The sequence below is a fragment of the Pangasianodon hypophthalmus genome, chromosome 19 (genome assembly GCF_027358585.1).
Source record: "Pangasianodon hypophthalmus isolate fPanHyp1 chromosome 19, fPanHyp1.pri, whole genome shotgun sequence".
Taxonomy (NCBI): domain Eukaryota; kingdom Metazoa; phylum Chordata; class Actinopteri; order Siluriformes; family Pangasiidae; genus Pangasianodon; species Pangasianodon hypophthalmus.
In genome coordinates, this window is record NC_069728.1 from 13,097,716 (window position 1) to 13,116,164 (window position 18,449).

The 18,449-nt window shown below is 38.2% G+C and overlaps 1 protein-coding gene across 9 annotated transcripts in view; it reads right to left on the reverse strand.

Annotated features, from left to right (window-relative positions):
* gphnb (gephyrin b) overlaps nt 1–18,449 on the reverse strand; it is a 113,819-nt gene that overhangs the window by 5,278 nt on the left and 90,092 nt on the right. For 5 of the 9 annotated variants that reach the window (XM_053242182.1, XM_053242184.1, XM_053242180.1 and 2 more), the window contains 10 exons: nt 15,380–15,442; nt 12,050–12,092; nt 10,702–10,839; nt 8,019–8,111; nt 5,825–5,880; nt 5,322–5,441; nt 4,095–4,153; nt 2,711–2,864; nt 1,954–2,075; nt 164–251 (listed from right to left, as the gene is read on the reverse strand). In XM_053242182.1, coding sequence (XP_053098157.1) covers nt 164–251; nt 1,954–2,075; nt 2,711–2,864; nt 4,095–4,153; nt 5,322–5,441; nt 5,825–5,880; nt 8,019–8,111; nt 10,702–10,839; nt 12,050–12,092; nt 15,380–15,442 — 936 coding nt within the window. The remainder of the gene's footprint in view (nt 1–163; nt 252–1,953; nt 2,076–2,710; nt 2,865–4,094; nt 4,154–5,321; nt 5,442–5,824; nt 5,881–8,018; nt 8,112–10,701; nt 10,840–12,049; nt 12,093–15,379; nt 15,443–18,449) is intronic. The other 4 variants (XM_053242185.1, XM_053242183.1, XM_034313878.2 and 1 more) reach the window with 1 other exon arrangement.

The window sequence follows — 18,449 nt, forward strand, 5'->3', positions numbered from 1 at the left end:
GAAGGTGAGGGCGCATTATAGACAGAGCAGAGATCGTGTCACTATTAGAACACAGCCCAGGGTTGACCCTGCTGAAGAGTGCACACTACATCATTTTACCACAAGAAGAAACTGAAAGTTTATTAAATAAATCAATTTAAAAAGTCCTAAAATAAGTCCTCACCTTCTCGCCCATGGACACGCCCCCTGAGGTGATGATGACATCGGCACGGCTGATGCCCTCGTTCAGGGCATTCAAGAGGTCATCTGGGCTGTGAGAGGAGACAAGAAACCACAGCAACTGTTACCATGGTAGTAAAACACCAAACCAACTGCACAGTAATCACAGTGTGTTAACAATTATGTGTCAGGTTTACTCCGAACTCCGCGTACGCTTCTGTTATATCCGAATCCAAGAGTGTGTCTGAAAGATCGACTAAAATCATTAGTATGTACACTAAGAAAGTCCAAAATCTGCATCAATACGCTACTAGTATACAGCCATCGGTTGAAAATGGTTAATTTCTCAGGGTCTCTAAGTGGCCAAAAAAATAAGTCAGTGACCATGCAGAACTTCTTAGACGATGGCATGGCATGTATAAAATTTGTACTAATGAAGGTCAAAAAGAAATAAACAGCGGATGCAGGCCATTCCAAATAAAATAACTGTTGAAAGTGTATTACATTTTGATCATAGGATAGATATAGAATTTTAAGTAATATACATGGACAGAGATATCCTTGTGTATGTTAATAGAGCTTATAATGTTATTTGTTGCAACTAAGTTGTGTTGCTTTTATAGATCATGGATGTGATCATGTCTGTACGTTTAATATCTGTACCTTTCCTGGTCACTGGGGTGGCACCTTGAAGGACCTTTTGTACCTTCAATATGTATCTTTCACTTCAATATGTGGATATAGTGCATCTTTAAAAATGATTTAAGATACATTCAAAAAAGGACTATAGTTTTTAGAGTAAAGCTTTAAAGGCTACGTTCACCCTTCTAGGTAACAGATACACACTAAAGGTACGAAAAATCCACCCTTATGGGTATCACTCCATCAACAAAGAAAAGGTGTCTCGGCTATCTTAATTCCTTTCTTTCTGAGTGTGTGCGCTTCAACTGGACAGTGTTTCTTTATACAGGCAGTGAATGGGACTTGTGTCCCATGAATATGTTTGTATGAGTATAGACTATTCAGAAACACATAGCCAAAACAGGACTGATTCTCAAAGCAATCCCTAAATGAGGCTTTAAGTCACTGTCAAGTCATTTAAGTAGTAGGGGTCATGGCAAGATGTCCACGTACTTTCAGCCATATAGTGCATTTTGCTTAAGTAGGCAGCTTGCTGAATAAATTTGGTATTAGTATATACTGTATTTGAATATTAATGATAATGTGTGTATAATACTATACTGTAATAGACCAACCCATCTAATCCTGCCTGCATATCTCTGTATAGCATGTACACTACATGGCCAAAAGTATATGAACACCTGAACATGACCCCCATATGTAAGCCTTCCTCAAAACGTTTGCCACAAAGTTGGAGGCACATGATTGTCTGGAATGTCATTATATGCTACAGTGTCACAATTTCCCTTAACTGGACATAAGGGTCCCAAACTGTTTCAGCATGACAATGCCCCTGTGCACAAAACGAGATCCATGAAGACATGGTTTGCTAAGGTTAGAGTGGAAGAACTTGAGTGGCCTGCACAGAGCCCTGACCTCAAACCTACTGAATATTTTTGGGATGATCTAGAACACCAACTGCACCCCACTAATGCTCTTGTGGCTGAATGAGCAAATCTCCACAGCCATACTTCAAAATCTAGTGGAAAGCCCTCTCAGAAGAGTGGAGGCTGTAATATTAGCAAGGGGGGTTGGGAATGTGGGGGGCGTCATGGTCAGGTGACCACATGCCTTTGGTCATATAGTGTAAGACAAATATGTAGAGACACTCACTTGTCTCCCACGATGCCCAGGTTAATGGTGGGGTAGCCGTGCTCCTGGATAGTGGCAAGCAGCGTGGAGCGGTTGGAGTCACGGATCTTCCCTGGGTGTAGATCGTCCTCAGGGTTCAGCAGCTGAAAAAAAAGTTAAATAGTTACACGGTCCAATACCACAAGCTCTATCAGCTTATCATCTTCAAGTAAAAAACTGGTCTGATTAGCATTGTTCTGTTGCAATTTGCCAACGATTACAATTTTAATTTGTAACCATTTAATTTAAAGAAACTTTTTAAGGTAAAAAAGTATTTAAATATAATGTTTATAATTATGCTTAATGTTGCAGAATGTTAGTCCCTGTTACCACTTATGTTTTAACAGCTATAAACTGTCGTTCCCTCTCCAGCCTCGTTTTTTTGTCTGTCTATTGATGTTTGTAACAAAAAAAGGAAGAAGCCAGAAAGTGTAAAGACCTTTATCCTGAAAACTTTTACAAAGCACACATTGGATACTCCATAAATATTAAATAAAAGTCTCCTTTCAGGAAACTGCACCATATCAACTATGACATCTTTCTCTGTTAAATAACAACACATTTTTATTCTGTTCATTATTAGCATTAGATTATGTAGAGTGTCCACCATACAAGTCCCTGTTAATGAGTTGCTACTATAGAAACGATAACGTATTAGAACGAGTACAGAAGCTCGTCGTTGTAATCTCACCCATATATGTGCAGTGTGTGTACAGTATGTGTGTGAGTGACTTCCAACCTCGTTTCCTGTGGACATTACGGCCACCACAGGGAACTTGTGCACTTCCACTTCTGTGACTCCCACTGTGGCCAGCAAGCCGATCTCTGATGGGCCCATGTGAGTGCCTTTGGCCAACACACACTCTCCACGCTTTATGTCATGACCAATGGGCCTGAAACACACATGAGATAATGAGGATGGAGGTTACATCTTGATCTCTTCTTCTGTCCTTTTTTCGGTCTTTCTAAGAATCTGTCATTGCAGTCCAGTGAGAAGGTGCTCCTTGGGTAGACAGCTGTCCCATTGGAAAGCTGCCCTTTGAGCTCATTATTTTGGCCAAATCTGAGGGCAGGGTCACATCTCAGTGTAGGCAATTCCATAATTCTTTTCACCAGACCATGTAAGAGTTTCATGAAAAGTTCAACAATTATGGCAGACTAAACTGAGGAGTTTGTTTACAAATGTAAGTCAATGGCTTGTCATTTACCAGTAACATTTCTGTTCATTTGTGAATGTCTCTTTTGGGCGTGTAGCAATTGCTGCTGTTGTCGCATGTAGGTGTGCAGTATCCAGTGTTTTTTTTTTTTTTTTTTTTTTAGTTCCAATAGTAGTAGTAGTAGCTATGTATAGCTGTATATAAGTAGCCATATATAGATTCTCATGCTAACTAGTTAAACTCATATTAAATAATGTGCTAATCAGTACGAACTTTGGTTGTTTGACTTTTTACGTGTTGCGCTTCTTAATACTTTCGTTGACAGATTATCTTAGCAAGCCAATGGCACTAGCTATGTACACCCACCAGACCATATCCTCTTTCTTCCAAGCTTCATTTTTTGAGATGTTGTTTATGACAGGATAAGATGAAACCAAGGTTATAATTTTTCTTCCATTTTTGCACTTCAGACAGTAAATGGGATCTAATTACATGTAGGAACCAGGGTCGTGAGTGAGGAAATGAAGAAACATCAGACCACACAAGCAATAGGAGTGTTTTGAGCCAATTCAAATTGCTGCAATTGCTGAAATCACGGCTCTGTGTCATGCATATGCATAGAAAATGAATGGTCATCTGTTGTTTGTCGTTTGCTGGTAAATAGCTATCTGCTATCTTGCTAGCCACTAAGGCTAACTTGCTAGTTAGTTGGTCGGCTAGCTAGCTATGTTGTTCAGCTAACAGCTGTGTAGTTGTGTTCTGCTACCAAAAAAAAAAAAAAAAAAAAAAACATGGGATGGAATCCATCACGTAAGTAGACAAATTTGAATAAACAGAGTACACTAAAAGTTATGAAATACGAGGACATGAAAGACATTCTAAACGTAATGTATAAATTATATTATATCTATTACAATGCATTCAGACAGAAATGGACTCATACATGCTCACACACACACAGATTACCTGATGTCCTGCCCTGGACGTGCTTGCACCAGAATGCGCACTTCAAGTTCCTCTGTGCCCTGCATGCAGACAATAATAATTAATTAATTAAATAATTCCTTTTTTATTGATCCAAAACCAACCTTTTCTTGATAGCTTTTACAGATCTTAACAGTTTTAAAATTTAAAATGTGGCTCCAATAACTGACACCAAATGACACACACACATCCTATAATATTAGCTCTGTTATCCTATACACATGATGACCATATGCATTCTTCTTATGGTTACTAGTAAATGCCTAAATAAATACCTAGATAATTTGCTTAGTGGAAAATTGTTTATATATTGGTTATTAGATCATAATAAAGCATGTATAAACATGTATGTATTGAACACTTGTAAGCCCAAGTGTGTTTTAGGAAAGTATGGACCTGTTATTATACTATAGTAAAGGAGTCACACATTTATTCGTATTGGGCTTTTGTCCAACACAATTTGCAGAAAAAAATACTATAAATCTGATTATACTAAACTATAATGAAGCATTTATTAGAATTTTAAAGTGCTTATAAGAGAAAATCTGCCAACCGTTCTGCTGCAATAAGAGGTTATTACACTGTAGTAAAGGAGTTATAGATGTTAATTAGTTAATAACTGTCATAATACAACGTGTTCTCTCTGTATCTGTATATAAACATGACATGGTTGCTTACTGCTTGCAGAGAAAAGGCATTGAACATAACAGATTACTCAACACTAGTGCATTTATAATTTAGTGCAAAACAGTATAGCTGTATTATTACAGTATAACAGAGCAGTTACATGAATGTATTAGCTTTTATAAAAATTTACTGGCTTATAGCTTTACTTATGCATATGGGAAAACAATGGTAGGACAGTTTGTGTTTTTAAACGCGGCGTGGAATTTTCTTTCAGTATATCATTAGCTTGGACTCCAGGGTTGAAAATCTGGATGCTATTTTAAGCCATAATTTACGGCATAAATATTAAGACAAAAAAAAAAACTAGCACTATGCAGTAGAGATACATAACTTCAATAAAAGGCCACAATAAAAGGAAATTTGTGCCCAGAAGACCAACATTAACCTCATTGGGAAGTAATTTTCCCTGATGATTTAGGTAAAAATCTCAAAACACAACTCCTTCTGTTGGAGGGGCAGAAACTTGGATAGAGCATTTATAAGCTTTTATTAGTGTTTTTATGTGTGACGGTGCAAACTCACATCCTCAGATTCTCTCAGCAGCTCTGTGTCCTCCACCTGCACCACAGCATCGGCTCCACACGGGATTGGAGCTCCGGTCGTCACCCTCATCACCTGGCCTGGCATCACTGTGTGTGTGGGCTGTGGGGAAAAGACACACACACTCATACGTTCATAAATAGTGCAGTGAGAGGGGGTCGTGGGTTGCCGTTACATTCTAAATTATAAATAAAAGAAGGAGATTCAAACTGTCCAGCAGTGCACAGGTTTAAGCATGACTCATCCTCAGGGAATAAATGCTTTATGTCAGTTATTAATCTAAAATAGTGTTTAATTAGTGCTTATAAGTCTATATAAAACTTTGTAAGGAGGAAGAATCAGAAGAATGATGCTACAAGCTCATGCAAGGTTCATATATCCTAATGACTCCCTGAAAATAGCAAAAATTGTTGAAACATTAGAGTGGAAGTGAGTACACGTGTGTGTGTCTGTGTCTGTGTGTGTGTGTATGCATGTCTATTCACCTGCTCTCCTGCCTGAGACTCGCCGATGATGAAGCGGTCACCAGGACCATCGGCCGCTGGAGAGATGAAGACCAGAAACAGACACCATAAAACTCACTGCAGAGACTGTAATAGTTTAACACTAACACCACACACACACACGCACACACTAACTCAGGAACTATTTATGAAACAGAAACTATATATACACTGTGTCACTAAAATCGGTTGAATTTAGGCTTTACAATGATGTTGGTTATTTTAATGCGTGACATCACCTAAAAATGGCAGAACTAGCTTTTTAAATATTAAAAAAAAGAAAAAAAAGCAAATCTACACTTCCACTTTGGTGGAACAGAAAAGTGTTTGCCCTATCGACCAGAGATTCAAATCCCGATGATGCCACAGCCATCTGTGGCTGGGAGTCCAAGAGTGCAAAACTGTAGCTGTGCTCTGTGGGTGAGAGGGTGGACTCTCGCTCTTCTGTCGATCACAGCATCACTAGCCAATTGCGGGCATTTGTGAGCTCATGTATGAAGAAGAGGGCAGATAGCACTTTCTTCTGAGTTTGTTAGACTGCCCTGTGATGAAGCATGAGCAGCAGTTTGAAAAGATGTGGTTGGCTGGTTCCAGGTGTCAAGAGACCTGGCAGGTGGGTGGGAATTGGCCAATACCAAATTAGAGAGAAAACTGGGTGGGGCAAAAAAAGAATGAAATCTGAGATGCAACTGTAAACACACTAACTTATATCCAAACCTCAATCTGTATTCATACAATCACACAAGACACAGGAATAATTGAAATACAGGTGGGGAAAACATGGCATGGCAAACAACTCTTTGTAGTACACTCAGACTTTAACCTACAACTGGAATCATGTAATGAAGGGAGTCAGTGATTAGTGATTAGACACAGGGCCTTCATCCTCCCTGTCTGGCTGATACTGACATCACCCATTATGGAGCATTACATGACATTACAGCATTATAGGATTTAGAAATAGATTTAAGAAATGGGTAAAGAGATAAAGAGGTTTAGGAGCAGCCTGTCTGGCCCCCTGAGAGAGAAACACAGTGCTTCTGTAGGGAATTCTATAATAAAAGGGTGAGCCGTTTGACATTCATCCCTTTGAGAGGCTTTTCCTGAGTGCACTCTGCAGCAGACATGACTGATATGGGGAATATGGAGGTGTGACACAGGGAGTGAAGCGTCAATTAACATGGAGTGTCATAACGCGAGGCAAACACACTCATCATGAGTTGAGTGTGACTGAGAGAGAGAGAGAGAGACAGACAGAGTGAAAAAAGAGAGAGGCAAAGGGAGAGAGAAAGAGGGGGAGTGTTGATGAATCACTGTAATATCAGCATGAAGGTTGCAAAATTAAAATTAAAAAAAAAAAAAAAAAAAAAAAAATCCTGCAGTATGAGTTCCTGGGAAGAGAAACAAGAAACAAAACGACTCTTCTGGGGTCTTCAGGGTTAAAGTGAAGTTTAATACAGAGGGAAACATAACCTCAGCTTGAGTCATGAGTGCTTATTATGTAAGAAATAGACCACAATGGGGGTGTGCTGTTATAGGAAAGTAATAAATGACAGGGAGATGTGATGTGAAGTGGAGGATTATTACCACCACGATGTGAGTATTTTCCAATAACAGCATGTCCCCTAAGTGTTTTATTGCTCTTATACCAGTGATTTGCCAATGCTAACAATTTGTCATTTACTAAAGAATGACACATCATACGTTTCAGCTGGTTAGAGTTAATGCAAATCCCTGCGTCCTGAAGACATTACTGTGTTGGAAAACTTAAAGTTACAGCTTTACCCCTCATTGTTACATGGAGATTCCTCCTAAAAATACTAAATAAAGATCTTCTCACAGAAAATGTTGCCTTATCAAAAATTACAATCAAAATTATTATTATTATTACTAGTATTATTACTAGTATTATTATTTTATCTGTTTATTTGGAGTGTCTGCCATTAATTATACTTAAAGCAGCCAATTTAACTAGGGTGTAGATTTTGGGGCATACAATAATTTAATATTGGTCTCTCTCTCTCACACACACACACACACACACACACACACACACACACACACACACACACACACACACACACACAGAGAGAGAGAGAGAGAGAGAGAGAGAGAGAGAGAGAGAGAGAGAGAGAGAGAGAGAGAGAGGGAAATATTCCAAGAGTATCTCATATACCTCGCACAGCATAGCCATCTTTCACAGAGGCGGGAAAAGGAGGCAGGTTGTCTTTGGCATAAACATCCTGAGCCAGAACTCGGCCCATTCCATCTGATGGAGAAAAACACACACGCACACACAAACACACACATGCAGTTAATAAGTCAAGTTTCATGACTTATCAATATCGTATTGGATTATGTCCATTATTTAGATACACATACACAATAAAATCACATGCCTTTAGGGTCTCTGCTAACAGTTCTGCTTAGAGATGGATTAAAAATATACTTTTCATCACTGTATATTAATGAAGGCATTTATATATATGCACACACACACACAATATATATATATATATATATATATATATATATATATATATATATATATATATATATATATTTTTTTTTTTTTTTTCTGGGATGTAGCATTAGTAGCTGTAATTTGGAAACTGTTCCCAACTGTGTATATATATATATATATATATATATATATATATATATATATATATATATATATATATATATATAAAAATATCTGGAGAAAAACCCAGACAGTTTTTCACCTTTCAGCCGTGTTGAGAGGGGTGACTTCCATTTGACTAGAGTCTGATGGTTTCTGTGGCCATGACAACTGTTTACAGGCAGTTTCTTGAAGTGTGTGATTTCCCTTCACTCAGTCAGTTTTAAAGTTAGTGTTAATGTGTTAAACTAAAATTATACTTTTATGTCAAAGCACTTGCTTAGATGGTAAAACACGTCTTAAGAGCTTTTCACACAAGAGGAAACAACTGATCATCTTCCATTTATTTTTAATTAGAGACTCTGGGCAGTCTTGCAGGTGGAGTGGTCAGTGGTGCAGCGTCGCAGTTGCAATAAGAAAAGAAAATGGAGGAGTGCCTCATCCTGTCAGTCACAGAGTTTCCTGAGCAGTATTACAGACATCAACCAAAGAGCTAGCTCAGTGCCAGCATAGCTACATTTCCAGGTAGATGGCTAGCTTGCTAACTCTGACTAGCAAAACTATATGGCACAGAAACAGAAAATATGTGCATGACATGGTTAATCTTTTTTAGGGGTTTATTAAATCAACACTAAATATATAAAGTAACTAGTTAAGATTAGAGTGTGCTTTTATTTTTTGTTTACATGTGTATTCACGTTGGTAGGCCATCTTTACCAGCTCATGCGCTCTGGTAGGAAGGGAAGAGTTTCCAAATTACAGCTACTAATGCTACATCCCAGAAAATAACAAAACAGTAAAAGAATTAGAAAATCTCAAACAATTATTAATCAAATTACTCAAGCAGTAAGAAAGCTGGAAAATAATGTACCAGCTGGTAAAAATGGTCTGCTGTCTTGACTAGCTCAGCTTGTTTTTTGGCAGCTGGTAGCTGTTTAGACTAATGCATTTTTCAGCAGGGTAGCATTGCTGTTACTACGGTTACCACCTGAGAGACGCAAGCGATTTTTCACCTGCTGTATGAAAAGCTGCGCTAACTGGGAAAATTATGACATGATACGGGAAGCAGAAATGCAGATGGAGCAGTGAGAGATTTGTCCCCTGCAGTGTAAATAAAAAAAAATCCTTGAAACTGGCAACTCGTTGAAGGTACATTATGTTTTTAAACTGAATTTGGCACTAACATTTCTTCACCAACCACATCATGGTATTAGCACAGAGAAGCTGCTATAAGCGATCATGCAGAAAAACTATGATGCTCTGATCATTAATATAAGAAAAATGTATTTTCTAATCAGAAAAAATATTAATCAGAAAAGAAAAAGAATGATGGGGGACAAGACAGACAAAATGAGATGGAGGAAAAGAAAACATACGTAATACAGATGAAGGAAGAGGAAAATAAAAAGAGATAAATACAGCTAACAAGAGACTGATATTGATATTTAGAAGGAGAAACAGGTAAGATGGGTATAAGACACTTGGTTCTTAACTTCTTAGGAAACAGCATCTGTGTGTGTGCGCGCGCGTGTGCGTGTGTGTGTAAAACAGCTTAAATATAGCTGAGGCTATGTCTCTTTTCTCTGCTGGTGTGTGTAGGTGTTCAGAGAATAAGCCCAGTGTGCAAGACAATGATCCAGCAGCTCTTTCAAAAACTATTTAATGTGTGTTACGTTACAAATGTATATACATGACACTGAATATACAATAACTACAAGAAGCATATGTACAATGGTCTGGGAAAACCTGTTGGATGCTGCTAGGGCAGAATTCTGGAAAACAGCCAAAAAAAAAAAAAAAAAAAAGAGGAAAGATTTTTTACTTTCTAACGTTGCCTTGGCTGTGTGCCTGCAAAGATCATGTTGTGCAAGGAGACAGTTTATCAAATGCAGTGGTTAAACAGGTCTAAAACCTTGCTGGCTGAGTGTGCGGTTCTCACACAGTGAATATCAGGCTTTGATCAAGCTAACTGCATGCCAGATTAAAACCTACACATATCTAATAAAATTCATTTTGTAATAAGATACCGACTAATTGTCCACAATGCTCCTGCGCTGTCACATGATTATCAAAACAAAGAAAAGTGCTTATAAAGCTCTGTATAGAAAATATTTTGCCCAAAGGCCCAGCACTATTTAACAGGGTTGGAACTTATAACCTTCTGGTCACTAGTGAACCAGAACTGAGCTACCAGTGCCCTCATGTGTGTATCAGAAATGTGTGTGTGTATGCTGACCTCTGTAGTTGATAATCTCAGTGCCCAGAACAGGTGTCATCTCCAGCACAGTGATGAAGGCTTTATCCATGGAGGTGAGGGGGAATGGGGACATACGGTGCCTCCGTGCCACCTTAGTGATGTCCACTGCACTGTGACCTGCACACACATACGATAATACATACACTAATACATAAAAGCACACACACTCACAAATACATGTACACACACCAGCATAGGTAATTGATTTAACTAGCTAGCACAGACACTTTAAAGGTAGAGTGACCGAGGAAACAAGACCATATTAACTTTTACCTCAGATGTGTTGATAAGCGTCTAGGAAAAGACTCTGACTAAAATTACACTATAAGTACCATTAGCATCGTCTGCTAACTGAGAATTGCAATGGAAAAGTGCAATGGAACAATCATGCAATTTGGAATTCCACGTCAGGAACCTGAAAACATCCACCTTGCATGAGTTCGCTGACAAACACACCTGACATCACAACAACGTTGCAGTGCACACAGTCAACAGATTTTCCTTTGCAGCATTTTTTAATTCATAAAAAAAAAAAAACATTCCTTAATATATAGTGTTGTGTTTTAACTACTTTGTAAATTTAGATTTGTAATGTAATTCCATTGATTTCAGCCCAGTTTTTGTAACATGATAAGATCATTGTGACAGAGCATTTTATGAGCTGAACAAGATTAGTTGTCCTGTCTTAAGTCATTTTTCATACATCGTTTCTCATCTTTAATTGTGTAGAAATAATTCATGTAGATGTTCTTCATATTAATATGTTCTTAATATGTCAAATTCAGAGACTCGCCATATATGGACATCAATGTTTTTCCAGGCTGAAGCACTAGAACGTGTTTAGATAAAAACTTTAGAAAATTTACTTGGAACTGTCTGAGTACAATGGACTGCAGCATAAGCTTGTGAGTCCCAACTCTCAAAACTTGGGGTCTATCACATTTTTTCTTGATCTTGAGGGGAAGAATGGCTGAGATGATGTGATCAGCATGACCTGAATATATCCTGCATTGAAAGCTGGAGGGTGGTCAGAATTATTGGCTATTGCTGCTTTGTGCACATTATAGGATGTTAATTCAGAAAGATTGTGCGTTAGTGGACTGTGAATAGATTGAAAGGGTTACGATTGGATCATATGCACCCCACAACAAAGGACAATCTAGGAAAGCAATTATTTCAGACCACCATTTGAATCAGGACACCTTTGCGATTGTCAGAAGGGGTGAATTAACCCCAAAATAGGCCTGCATGGACCTGGTGTAAGTCAAACACTCAACTGGTTATACACACTGACACACACACACATATATACGCATGAGTGACTTACTCGCCCGTAAGATATTTTCTTTGCTGCTGCATCGTGACTGCACCTGGAGAAAGACAGAGAGAAAGAGAGAAAGCAGGAGGTAGATGCTGTTATTTCGAAAACAGCAGTCTTAGATGACAATACTCAGTGAGATGTTGGCTACACTGTGAAGAAAAATGGAAATGTCATAATGTCATGTCACACCATGGAGCCGAATCGATGTCATCCAGGTTTGTGGCTTGGAAACGAAGATGGAGCCAAGATTTACTGCACAATGAAGCAATGAGCAAAAGGAAACATTTAAATCAGACCGAGAAGCAGCTCAGACTCTATCACCCTAGTGGTTCATTAGCTCCACCTGCCCATTGGCATACTACACTAATGCGCATCATTCACAAACAAGGTGCCTTCTTTCTTCAACATCGACGTGCTCTTCCTGAAACTGCTTCCTGTTGATCTGACTATAAACTCTGAAGCTCAACCAGACATTATAGATAAAATATTGACCCTATAGCATGTTTGCATTTTTTTGGCTCTATTCTTCTGGCTTGAAATGAACATTTAATCACTCTTTTAGCTTTATATTTAAGCTATTAACATCTATTTTTTCTCTCTAATTTAGTCATAGCTTTTATGTACAGTATATATAAGTTAGCATAGCTCTGACTGACAGTAGAGAGAAGAAAGCTGCCCCTCCCAGTGGGAATTTTCTCTCAGACTTCTGGTTTTGGATTGTTAGGTTGATAGAGCAAATCACTGCACTTGGAAGGCACTTATAATTTAATCACTGGCCCTTAATCATCAAACTTTCCACAAAAGTTGATCAACCAATTTCAGCCTTATGAGAACAAGAGCCAGAAAATGTACATTTGAAACAAACTGTATACGTAGGAGTCATTTTATCAAACGTTGTGGTTTTGGTTATGTTAATGATAACCACTAACATTAACCATGTCACCTAGCTAGCAAGCAGGGAATGCTATGCATAATGTTCATATTCTTTCAGAAATTAGAGTTTTGCTGTCTAAATCATGTAATGCATCTTAATACACAAATTTTAATCATATATATATATATTATAATTGGATACTTTCTTACTAATTATTAGTTACTAGTACTTTTATTTGAATCTGATTTTTGGCTGACTACTAGTTCCTTATTCATATATCATATGCATATGACACTAATTAACCATTATTTGTATGGCATTTTTATGAAACAGTGATTTGTAAATCATCTATATCTTTCATTCTGTATAAATACATTCTGTATATGTATTTTATTTTGGTTCTAAATGAATCATATGCAACCTTGTTGAATAGAAGCCAGGGTCCGTCCTCTTCCTTGCCTTACCCTCTATCTGACCTAGAGCACTATTAAAAGCACTAAATCGTAGAGCACCATTTCGATCCCAGAGCAGTGCAGCTACCCTGTCACAGCTGGCTTGGGTTAGATAAGGGGAAGAGTTACAGCATGTGCATGCAGTTTGCCCTGTCACTGTGATCTAAACCCTTTCTGGAGATTAATATGGGGCACCGATTCTGCCAGACAGCCCGAAAACGAAGATGTGGAAAGATGGAAAGAGAGACAGGGAGGAGGGAAGAGTGGAGTGAGGCGGCTCTGGGAAAATACTGTGAAGAAAGAAGCGAGAGAGCAGACACATTGTATCTACAGCAGGTGAAATAAGAGAAAAAGACAGAATAGATGAGAGAGAGAGAGAGAGAGAGAGAGAAGGAGACAAAGGAAGGAGAAAAGAAAGACAAGGACAGGAAGAGACCAGCACTACTGCAGCATAAACACAAAACAGCCAGTGAGACCACAAAGCGACTGATGGCAGGGTGAAAGAAAGAAACAGCAAAAGAGAGTGGACTCAAAAAGAAGGAAGAGACTAATGATGTGGGTTTGATGATGACTGAACTAAGCAGGATGAGGAAGAGACTGTTGTGAAATATAGTTTTATGTGAATTGAGTTCTTTATAAACATCAGAAAAAATTGAAATATACACACTGTCCACCTTACCCCCGATGTCGATCGATCAAGACATGCCAGAAGGTGGTTGCTTATTTTGTTTTGCACTGGAGATCACAAAACTTGAATGCTTATCAGAATAACTGCACTGTAACAAGTTCATTCACTTTGAGCAAGAAATTGCAGTAGCTTACTTGCCAAGAAACCAGATTTTAGCAGTAAGATGCCATGGGCATCAGATTTATATTTGCAAACACTTCTTAATTCTGACCTAAATTTGGGCCTTTTCAACCAAAACTAGGTTTGATGATGGTCAATATTTTAATGTGTGCTACATATTGTGTGTAATATTTGAAGTACATAGAGATAATATAGCTATCAGCAAAGAGCTGAGACTTTCCTCTTTGTAGCAATGTGACTCTACAGCAGTGCAAAAATCATGTCTTATCATCTTACTTATCTATATTTGATGATAGAGCATTTACACATGCACATATGGTAACTGAGAATAAGTCAGGTAACAAAACATTGGCTAACAACTAAAAAGTAAGCAACGTCGTGTGTGTATGAGGAGAAAGAGAGACGGATGAGGAAAAAAAAAAAAAAATGAGGGAAAGCAACTGAACAGCATGACCTCCACACGCAGAGAGAAGGACAGAGAGAGGGAATAGGTTTGTTTCCATCCACATGTTTGGGGAATTTTAAGTAAATTTCAAAAAGACAGGGAAAAAATGCTAAAGGTTTTACTTTTCTATTGCTACTGTTCTGCTGAAGATCTTGTCTACATCCTGTCCTCTTTACTGTGTCCCTGACACCAGCCATAAACAAATACTAATGGATGGACTGGAACACATTAGGACTTGATAAATGAGAAATCACTGGTCATTATTAAAGTTCCACTGACATAACAGTGACATCAGTGTTAATGATGCCAATAAAGCAGCAGTGGTATCTGTTTAAATGTTCTATAGGAAAACTGTCTTCCAACAATAGTAATTTTATTTAGAAATGGCTTGTTTTTTGTATGTTGCTATGACAGGCATACTGGTAAATTCCTGTTTTTATTAAAACTGTAGGTGTTAGCCTAATTTTTACTACATCAGTTCATGTTTATTCCAATTGTTGGCTCCATAAATTCTGTATTGTGGCAGAATTTCAATATCAGGCCCTAAAACATTCACCTTTCATCATTTATACCAAACAATCTGTTTCTATCACATCATCGCTTAACCCTGGACACATTACAAAGCTGATAGATGAACAAATTCAACTGGAAAAAAAAACAAGTGGATGGAAACCCCACTAATGAAGGAGAGAGAGATGGACAGGAGAGAGAGCAAGTGGGCGTTGCATATGGCCTGGTGAGGGTTGGCGATAGTTACTCGAGAGCTGAAGGTCCTATGGCTCCTTCGATCATCTTTAAGCACCTCCAACCTACACTGGAGCTACAGTGGAGACAAAGTCATCAAGCATCAGTCCATCAGTCCCAAGCAACCAGGGCAAAGCAAGACACAATGCAAAGGTGAGGCAACTCAAAAGACAGAGCACAGCCAACGAGTGCCAGGGAAAGAGAGACAGAGGGAGAGTGAGAGTGAGTGAGAGTGAGAGAAAGACAAGAAAAAAACAGAGAAAGAAGGAACAAGTTAGGCAGCACTTCACGTTGAGGTGCATAAAAAAAAAGAAGATCCTCATGAGCTTTTAATATCACTTGAAATTCAGAATACTGTATTTTCTGGACTTGTAAGTTGCATCAGGACTGTAACAGGGCTTCCATACATGCACCGAGTGAGTGAGGTGGTTCCAACATCACTCTATAATGTTGTTGCATGCAGCTAGTAGCAGTAATGCAACAGAAAGTTATAGTCTTTATTATTTATTTATTTATTCTTACATCAGTCGTGGTTCCACTAGCTAAAACAACTTTTATTTCATTAGAAAGTATACCATAGCTCCTTGTTTTCATTGTATTATTCTGAATGTTTTACTGTAATAATGCTTATTCCAAATTACTATAAATGTAATTACCACAAGATTATTAGAAAACTCACATCATACGAGGACTTTTGTAGTGTTGTATTGAGCGAGCACAAAAAACACAAAACCATAAGCAACACAGGTGCTCCGCAGACTCAATGGATTATATCAGACTCTGGATCCTAAGATTCTGCGTTTGACTCCTGCTTGGCTTAGTGTAACCTGGTGGATGGTGTGTACACAGTATTTCACCTCCATAGCTGTGCATTTCAGCTTCACTGAGAATGGAAGTTTCCATTCAGTTACATGGTGATGGCCACTGCTCATTTCTGCTGTCATGCCATTTATGATTTTTGCAAGCTACATACTTATTGTCCTTTTATGTATCAACTGATTTTGTTTTCCTGTAAATGCTGTTCATGTCATAAATAAGCTGGGGACATTAGGCTAATGCAGAAATGATAATATGCATGGCTTTGCTAAGACATCACAGAGGGGAAAATTGCCAAAGAGTTCTTAGTACAGAGTCATAGAGCCGTAGAGTCATCTTCAGTAACCGCTTTATCCCAGCCAGGGCTGCAGTGGATCTGAAGCAGTTAATGGATACAAGGTGGGAATTCACCCTGGATGGGATGCCAGTCCATCATAGAGCACTACACACATACACATGTCCACACACTCATTCACAACTAGGGGTGATTTATCATAGCCAATCCACCTGGGGGTGGGAGAAAACCCCAGAACCCTGGGGAAACCAATACAGATATAGGGAGAACCCAGAAAATACATTATTAGCTAATTCATAAATATGTCCATAAATATGTAAATATGTACATTACACAAACCCCATGAGGTTCTCTAGTCAGTGCCAGCAAGTACAGTTCCCAGAATAGAAGAAATTAAGCCAAGAAAGTGAGAGGGAGAGAGTGAGAGAGAGAGAGAGAGCGAGAGAGAGCGAGAGAGAGAGAGAGAGAAAAAAGGGGGGTGGAACTGCATGGGAATGACGCTGTGACCCAGCAGATCATGAGGAGGTTCAGCTGAAGCAGACATTCACTTACATGAATTTTACTAATTTTACTAATTAACACTTCATGTAATTTTACATATTAGACAACATTTTCAGAACAATCGCAAGGAAACTGACTGACAATTGAATGCTAATTTTTGCTAACCCTTTGTTAACACTTTAAAGTCACAGTTATTGCTTGTGATAAAATGAAATTTTATACTAATAATGCCTTCCTCATAGCTCATAAAAACAAGCAAAGCAAATCTGCCAAAAGTGCAAATTCTAAACATTCACTCCTTCCACATTTTATTTTAAAAATTCAATATTTAATTGCATTTATTTTATTACAATTTTTGTTTTAAAATTTATTCTTACACCACCAATAACATCTCAGTAACAATGTGTTTTTCAGTAACTATATGTCAGTTTTTGAAGACACTTTTTTCTTTCACTGAACTGACAAAAATATTAGTGAGATTTATAGCTCGGTTTTGAGAAAAATGACACCATGTATTCTGGGTGCATATATAGCATTTTTGCCGCTACAGAAAAAGGACTCGAAAGGGTTATTAACTGTAGTCCTGAGAGGTGTGACATGCTTCATTTCACACATTATTTTGAAGTTAATTAACAGATTTGCAGTTAAGTGATGGATTTGCAGGTAATTAACTGATTAGCAGATGATTAATAGGTGTTCATGTCTGATGGCAGTGGTGGTATGTATGTGTGTGTATGGGGGGGAGGAGTGACTAATCAGATGATTAATCAGAGTATAAAAAAGATCTATAACATGAATATGGACTGAGAATTAAGATGGCGGAGAAAGGAATGAAGGAAGCACAGCAAATCTCTCACAAACACACACACACACAATTTCTATCTATAGTACTTGCATGATCCGTATGAAATCATGTGAACGCATACACTCTTTATCTCTCTCACACACACGCACACGCATGCGCACACGCACACGCTCACACACGCACACTGTATATATGGTCAGTTCCGGAAGTATTTGGACAATGGCAGTTTTTGTGATTTTGCCTTTATACACCACCACAATGGATATGAAATAAAACAATCAAGATGTGATCGAAGTGTAGACTTTCAGTTTTATTTTAAGAGGTTCCACAAAAATATGGCATTTACCATTTAGGAATTACAGCCATTTTCAGCATAGTACCTTTATTTTCAGGGGCTCAAAGGTATTTGGACAATTGACTGACAAGAAGTTAATTGACCAGGTGCGGTCCATTCCCTCGTTACTTCAAGACAAATGAAGCAGATATAAGGTCTGGAGTTGATATCAGGTATTGAGTTGGCATTTGGCAGCTGTTCGACTGGAGCTACCAACATGAAGTCCAAGAAGATATCAATGTAAGTGAAGGAGGCCATCATTAGGCTGAAAAAAAACAACATAAATCTATAAGAGAGATTATAAAAGCCTTAGGTGTGGCCAAATCAACAGT